Source organism: Triticum dicoccoides, chromosome 6A (assembly GCF_002162155.2).
Source record: "Triticum dicoccoides isolate Atlit2015 ecotype Zavitan chromosome 6A, WEW_v2.0, whole genome shotgun sequence".
Taxonomy (NCBI): domain Eukaryota; kingdom Viridiplantae; phylum Streptophyta; class Magnoliopsida; order Poales; family Poaceae; genus Triticum; species Triticum dicoccoides.
Genome location: NC_041390.1, coordinates 19,418,359 through 19,426,345, shown reverse-complemented (window position 1 = coordinate 19,426,345; position 7,987 = coordinate 19,418,359). Strand labels below are relative to the sequence as shown.

The following is a 7,987-nucleotide window of genomic DNA, read 5'->3' as shown; positions in this document are numbered from 1 at the left end:
CGGCGACGCGGCCTTCCCGCCCCCGCCACCGCCCGGCGCAGCGCTCGGGGGCCCCGTGGCGTGGGGCGCGGCCGCGACGGCGCGACGGGAGGCGGTGGCCAAGGAGTCGCCCGCGCAGGCCGTGAGCCGGATCGTGTCCAGCTGCGCCAACTCGAGCGGCCTGGCCGTGGCCGTCGTCGACGCCAACGCCGTCATCTCGGGCGGCGCCGCGCTGGCCTCGGCCGCGGGGCGGCTCGTCACCGTGCCCGAGGTGCTCGAGGAGGTCCGCGACGCCGCCGCGCGCCGGAGGCTCGCGCTCCTCCCCACCCCCGTCGAGACCGTCGAGCCCGCGCCCGAGTTCGTCAAGAAAGGTCCACTGTTTAGCCCGCACAGAGCTTCATTCATACTGACACTTTCATTTGCTTATAGAGCTAAAACTCTGCAGTTTCATGGACTAAAAAGTTCATTTTTCGTCATCGAATTATTTACCAGGTTATTATAGGTAGTTTATGTTGCACGATGTACAGGATGATGGTTTGCGTGACTGGGTTGGTTTTGATCTTTTTATCTTACTTGTCATTAGCAGAAATTGGGCATCAAGTAGTGTTTATTCAGTGTTTTGTTGTTTGGAGTGACCTTGAGTATGCAACAGGGTGCTGTTTAAAAGGATGGTGGATATCATGCTGTCCATAGATTATTTTGGAGTCGGCATTACTTGCTGTTTGGCTAGAATTTGGTAGTTGTTATACTTTGTTTTCCCACTGCAACATGTTGACATTTGGTAGCCCGTGGCCTGGAAGTTACTTCTGTTCGATAGAAGTAGCATTTTACTGTCAAATTATCTTGGGTTGTCCATAGTCTTGAAGTTACTTCTGTAGAATAGAATTACCATGCCTCTGTAAAAATTTCTCTTGCCTAAGAACCACATATTCATAGGCGAGACTAACTTTGTATATCATCATTGCTTGCAGTTGTCAAGTTTGCCAGGGAAACAGGAGATCTCCAGACACTTTCAGATGTTGATATGAAGATTATCGCTCTAGCATACATGTTGGAGGCTGAGGTCCATGGGACCAGCCATTTGCGGGAGCAGCCACCTCCACTTCACGTGGTCAGCGTCCGGACCTTGCAAGAGGCACCACTTCCAGGCTGGGGCTCTAATGTGCCTAACCTAGCAGAGTGGGAAGCATTGGATAAGATGTCTGAGGCAGGCGGGGATCTTAATTCTCGGATCCTCCCACTGAAGGATCTTGAGAACCAAGAAATCCCTACAAGCGAGACCAACAGTATTTCTGAGACACAAGGCGGTGAAGAGTTTCAGCCTTCAAAGAAAGATGCATGTATTCCTTGGGAAGATGATGAGAACAATGAAGGTTGGTTGCCTGCTGTTGGCCGCACCACGCACAGAAAATATTTGCGGAGGAAAGCGAGGCGTGATGCCCTCAAGGCATCTGAACAAGGTTTTGAGACAAGTTCTGTTGCTCCATCAGTCGATGAAGATCACTTGTCTGAAAATGGTTTGGATTCAGTGGATGGCCCTTCTGTTGTTCCAGAGAAAACAAGGTCAAATACTGACAGCTTGGAATCTCTTGAAGAGAATGAACCCAAAATTGCTGGAGATCAACTATCTAATGGTGAGAATGGGGTAGGCAATGCTGATACTGTTGAGGGCAGAAATGATACTGATGCATGCGCTGAACGATTGGATAATTTGGATATAAAAAGCGAGACCGAGGAAGGTGTCAGTGCATCTTTTGTAGATGACGAGAGCAGTGAGCAGAGTTGGGCCCTGAGGTCCTTATCTGAATCAACTGTGGCGTGTGTTACTAGTGACTATGCCATGCAAAACGTTATCCTCCAGATTGGTCTTCGTCTCTTGGCACCAGGTGGCATGCAAATACGTCAGTTGCATAGGTATGTGAATTTGACATTTTCGGACCACTCTTGCTACTCTACAGCCATTTAAATTCGTACCCTAGTTATAGAAGCTTGCTCACTCTTATCTGTCTCTCATGTGTTGATGCTGATTGGCAGGTGGGTTCTGAGGTGTCATGCTTGCTACAAGGTGACACAAGAGATTGGAAAAATATTCTGTCCAAAGTGTGGCAATGGTGGCACCTTGCGAAAGGTTTCAGTAACAGTTGGTGAAAATGGGATCACTATGGCTTCACGGCGCCCGCGTGTTACTCTCCGAGGCACAAAAGTGAGTCTGGTTAACTACACACTTAATGATCTCCTTTTTCTATTCCCTAGACCTTTTGTTCTGTCACTTCTGTGATTAAGTGTGTGAGCTCTGGTTAATTGTTCCCTCTTCCCTGTATGTTCCACTGTTCTCCAAGAAATTAAAATAATTACACATGTGATAAGTTTATCATAGAACATCTGCATATTTCTTTCCATGACGTTCAGTGAAGAATTGTGCTCTTTAGAATCAATGGTGATGAATACCCAGAACTCTGCCAGGAGCTTTTCAACAGTTCCATATGTGTGCCTTGATATTTGTTAGAGACATCTGATCTCTCTTTGGTGAAGCAGACTGTAAATATCTTGCAGTGATGATTTTCCATGTGTGCCTTCATGTTCATTTCATGTCTTTTTCTGGATACTTTGGTTAAAACTTTTCCCTGCGCCTAACCTTTGCTTTGGTTGATTCATGTAGTGACATTGATGATGTTGTTTTTAATTGCCTGTTTACTTTGCAGTTTTCCCTTCCAATGCCCCAAGGTGGAAGAGATGCCGTCATTAAGAATCCCATTTTACGTGAAGACCAACTTCCCCAGAAGGTTCTGCATCCTAAATCGAAGAAGTCAAGCAAGCTGGTCAGTACCCCTGCTAGTTTTTACACCATCGTGTTGACAAGGACACATAATTTTGAGATGTTAATTCCATAAACACCCATAAGTTAGTTTTATATACGATCATGGCGTCTCTGTTCCCTCTTCTACTGGCACAGAGTATATCAGTTAGTTCTTAGAGGAACAACTCTCATAACCATTGCTGTTTGCTACAGGGGGATGATTTCTTGGGCGCTGAGGACATATTCACGCACAGCGGCGAGAAGAAGGTGGAGCTGAAACCTCCAGTAAGGAAGGCGCTCGCAATGTTCAGCGGGAAACGGAATCCGAACGACAACCACTTTTCTCGCAAGAAGAACTAAGTTCCTGTTTGCCCTTTTGTTCCTTTGTCATCCATGTCATTGTAGTATCACATTATATGTAACGAGAAATCAGAGTGCTATCTATATACCTCTCTCCTTTGGCGAGAATATCTACTAGAGTTAAGCATGTAAGGTTACACAGTTTTGCAACATCTGTGTAAGGTTTACTTTAGAATGAACATCTATGAAATGTTGGTGTTTTATTACTGCCTTTTCTGTATCAACTCCACTGAGTTCAAGTCCATATTCTTTGAATGCAAGAACTCTTGGAGCAGCACTGAGCTGTGCATGATTTAATTCCTGTTTGTTGCAGGCCACAATTTGCCAAACGTATACTGATGATGGAAAGGCACAGTTTGAAATTTCATAAGAATTTAGGAGTAGGAAATTTCAGTTGACTTCTTTTTGCTAGCTGTATTTCTTAGAAAAATTTCCAACTGACCTTGGCTTTTTCAAAGTTTTATCTTTGCTTTTAGGAAGCACTCGAGCATAATTCAATCTCATAATTAAGATGGCAAGACATTACAATCATGCATTTTCTCCACTCACATGGATAGATAAAGTGTAGTTCAACATCATAACTAGTTAAAATTTACCCCCGGGACGAATATTTGCTAAAATTTACCAAATCTATTACAACTGAGCTCACATTTGCACTTTACACGATACAAATCGATACGCCTTTTTATTGCGGAAAAACAACAACAAAAGAATTATGTCCAACCTAAGGGGAATTCCCTCTAATTAACATGATCACATTTAAACTTTTCCTTACAGAAGAAGAATCAAATTAATCAAGCAGTATACCCACCTCTTTCCATTTTTCATACACAACATGAACACAAAGAACAAATTTTGTTTGTCACACATGCACAGGGGGCACGGCATCATCAGAATTTTAGCTCTGAGCTTCAGAAGAGCAGATCGTCGTTCGTTGTGCTGAACCCGCCGTAGATGTCGCCCATGTTGAGCAGGTCGAAGTAGCCGCCTCCGGCGACCATGCCGCCGGCGCTGGCATGAGCGCCCGCCACGGTGACCGCGCTCTGGTGGTGGTGCTGCTGGTGCGGGTGCTGCAGCGCGGCGTAGCTGCTGCCGCTCATCTGGTCCCCGACGAAGGCGCCGTGCGACGGCGTGACGTTGCCGGAGCTGGCCGTGGAGGCCGGCCAGTGTGCGGACATGGAGTAGCTCTCCGGCCCCGGCGCCGCCGCCGCGGTCGGCATCCAGTCGGCGAAGACGTAGTTCCTGGCCTGCTGGTGCTGGTGCTGCTCGTGCTGATGGTCGACGAATGGCTCGGTGGCCGAGATGGCGCCGCTGCTGCTGATGTTGGCGTCGTGGTCGTGGGTCGACGTCGCCGTGCTGCCGCCGCCGCCGCCGCCGCTGGTCATGATGAGCTCGGTGGTGGCGCTCATGGACGTGAGCAGCTCCGGCGAGGCGTTCTTGCTGGCCGGGTTGGAGCCGGAGTTGGAGCCCAGCTGCATCACCCGCTTCTTGAGGTACGAGTTCCAGTAGTTCTTCACCTCGTTGTCCGTCCTCCCCGGCAGATGCATCGCGATCTGCGACCACCTGACCAAAGAACAGAGATCTCAGACCATCAGCGCCATGGAAAACCAAGTCTGAATTGTGTCATCTTTTCGCCGGGAAACATGCCGCTTTCGAAGGGGTTTTGATTTCAAAATTCAGTTGATTTTTGTTTGTGTAGTCGAAATTTTGGTTTTTGTTTTGTATTGTTCTCAAGTTTTCGAGATGTTTAGGTGAGGATTCCTTACTTGTTGCCCAACTTGGCTTGGAGGTTGATGACAACGTCCTCCTCTTCCTGAGAGAACATCCCGCGCTTCAATCCGGGCCGCAGGTAGTTGATCCAACGCAGCCGGCAGCTCTTGCCATTCCTCTGCAGACCTGCGAGTTACCAAACAAACACACAGAGCACAACAAATTCAGGCATAATTCAAGTAAAAAAGAAGTGTTTCAGAGATACTGGCAACTAGCTCAAATTGCCACATCACATTTTGTGCTAGAATTTTGAGTTCTTGACTGACATGGGGACTATGTTCAAGCTTGGATCATGTGAAGGTCAAACAGATTTCTAGGCAATTAGCTCTTTATAGGTGCATTGGTGCTAAATAGCAGAGTATATTGATTTTTTTTTTTAAATATGTCAAGACTAGAGCTGGATCATGGATGTAAGGTTCCAAGTAGAACTCCAAGATAAATACAAACAAAACCATTGAAAACGATGCGGGTTGATCAAATTATTGCTAATGCTACTGGACTAGTAGACTATGATTCACAATCAGCCATAAGCTGTTTCTGCAAGCATTGGCATGGAGCAATTTCCATGCATGAAAGGGGAAAGAAGTAGCAACTAATCACTCCTACATTCAGAGACAGAGAGGGAGCTCACCAGCTTTTGCAGGAACAGCACTCCAGCAGCCGAGGCCGTGCTTGAGGATGTAGTCCCTCAGCCTCTGGTCCTCCTCAGGAGACCACAGCCCCTTCCTGTAGTTCATCTTGGGCTTGTCGCAGGACCGGCACCCCATCGACCGATGCCGCCTCCCCTCTCCCTCCTCTGATATACCCCCTAAGCTTTCTCCTCCTCTTCTGTCTCACAAGACAAGAATGTGAGCTGTTGCAGCAGCAGAGGTAGTGGCAGCGCTAGGACTTTCTTCCCCCAGGCTCCATGTGCACCCTGTGATTTAAAGGGCTGCTGCATTTCGCTGCCCGGTTTAGTTTAGTCCCGTGGAATTGAGTTGGTAATGGCTGCACATGGTTCAGATCATGAGCTTGGAGGCTTGGTCAGAGGATGTCACCTCCTTCCTCAAAGATTCTCGAGGGTTATTCACTCGGTTTTGGCCTCGGGCTAATGATTGTGTGGATGGAAGGATGCTCGCTGGCACTCGGAACACATTTTGTTCTCGAGTCAGTAACTGGGATGTTTCTCTAATCGGCGATTATTTATATGATAGGTCACTTGGATCATCAACAGTTTGTTTATTTTCTTCTGAGTTTTACTGGACTTAAAATTTAGAGAGCATTCTGAGATAAACGCGAGCGCTGATAATCCGAGAATGTGCCGCCCTCTTCGGATGATCAAATTTGCGTAGTAAGAAAACACTGTTATCCAATAATCGGCGCGATGAAGGTCAGACTTGTGCACCAATGATACGGGTGGAGCATTGACATGAGCTGTTCTTGCAATGAAACCGGCTCTTGGATTAATCATCAATGACAAGGCCTCTTCCAAATGTCAATCATTACGAAGGCCAGGAAGAGACAGAACAGTCAGGATCCAGAAGGATTTGCACTGCAAGTATCAAGAAGAGATGAAATGCATCCATAAACAAGGACCTTTCTGACACAGGTTAGCCATGATGAGGGACTTGGATGCCAACCATAATTTTTTTTCTTTCACATTCACCAAGTTCTGGAACAGACTGAGTTGGCACAATGGCTGTCTGTCGAATCGACCTGCCTATTTCGTGTAATTAATATTCATAGAGGCGAATCGACCTGCCTATTTCGTGTAATTAATATTCATAGAGGCGAATCGACCTGCCTATTTCGTGTGCTCGTTTACGAAGAGTACAAGTGTTCACCAGCTGTCTACCTGCAGAGTACAAGTGTACAAGTGTGAATGGCACTCCATATGGCATATGGTTAGTAGGACTGAGATTATATGCTAAGCTGCAGAGTGGCTACCTGCTTCAGTTTGGCAGCTCACATCACCATGCATGTCTCGAGACTTTGTCCTTTGTGCACACCAGTTGTTTTCAGGAAATCTTAGTGTGGGTGTGACTCTAACCCCCTTTTTCTTTATCTCTGCTCAAGCTCCTCACCCATGAAAAACAAAGACTCTGTCTATAGTGACAGATGAACAGAAAGACAAGTTTTGGCTCATGCACAACAACCTAAAGTCTTCATTCAAGTTTGGAAGTTGTCAATGTCCTTCTGCCTCTTGACATCATTCCCTGCATGAATCCACAAAGGTTTCTGTTCTGCAGAACATACAACCATTTGGTTTGCGCGATAACCGCTTTGCTTTGGGACTCGTGCAAAGTCTTCGGATTCAGAATTTTACAGTGTCTTGCTGCCACTAGCATTCTCTGCATGAGCCCACAAGGTTTCTGTTTTGCAGAACATCCATCCATTTGGTTCTTCTCGACATGGGAACCAAAAAGAAAGAGCATGATCTAGCATGTACGCAGCATACTATTTGCCAAGACACACATATCAGCAAAGTTTCTGATCTGTAAATTTCCTTGACTAGAGGGGTGATTATTGACTAATCATACACCATGAGGTCCTATCTTTCTCTTCGCCGCATTTTAATACGCGGCAATGACCTACAAAACGGGGCAGCTCCATGTGAGCTCAAGGTCACCCTAATCTCATCAGCACCAAACAAGGGGATTTGCTGATGCTGATGAGAACAAAAAGAAGAAAGAAAGAATCAAAGCCTAGAGATTTCTCTCTCTTTGAAATTAGCCGACACCTAAAAAACTAGAAGAAAACCTAATTGACTTGGGCACAGTTGCATGTGGACAAACACCTAATCTCCATACAAACTCAGCATCTTGCACAATACATTATGCACCACCGGTTAAACTAATGCGCATTTCTTCTCAAAGGGAAGGATGGGAGGAATCTTCTGTCCCCAGTGAGAACTGAGAACAGCTCCCTGACTTGCAAGAGGAGGACTTTCCTGCCCTTATCACATCTTCTAGATTAATAGGATGGTTTTTTAAAATATTTAAATTTGAAAATGTTTTCGGCGAATGATTAAAGAATGGGGATGTGCAAAATATGCTGCTGATTAAATAAGTGAGCCAAGAACATGCAGCAGGAAAGGGGAGG

The 7,987-nt window shown here is 46.3% G+C and overlaps 2 protein-coding genes across 2 annotated transcripts; one reads left to right on the top strand and one right to left on the bottom strand.

The window, feature by feature from the left end:
• Position 1: 1 nt before the first annotated feature.
• On the top strand, positions 2-3,360 carry LOC119315512 (RNA-binding protein NOB1-like; the record flags this gene model as incomplete). The annotated part of the gene is made up of 5 exons (XM_037590112.1): positions 2-350; positions 951-1,893; positions 2,014-2,182; positions 2,682-2,798; positions 2,990-3,360. Coding segments are annotated over 5 exons (1,725 nt in total), but the record flags the coding sequence as incomplete, so codon positions are not given.
• Positions 3,361-3,907: 547 nt separating this feature from the next.
• LOC119315246 (transcription factor MYB8-like) lies at positions 3,908-5,770 on the bottom strand. Its single transcript, XM_037589913.1, has 3 exons — positions 5,538-5,770; positions 4,903-5,032; positions 3,908-4,699 (listed from the first exon to the last, which is right to left on the bottom strand). Exons 1-3 carry the CDS (start codon positions 5,671-5,673, stop codon positions 4,048-4,050), a joined length of 918 nt encoding a protein of 305 aa, XP_037445810.1. The 5' UTR covers positions 5,674-5,770; the 3' UTR covers positions 3,908-4,047.
• Between the last annotated feature and the right edge of the window lie 2,217 nt (positions 5,771-7,987).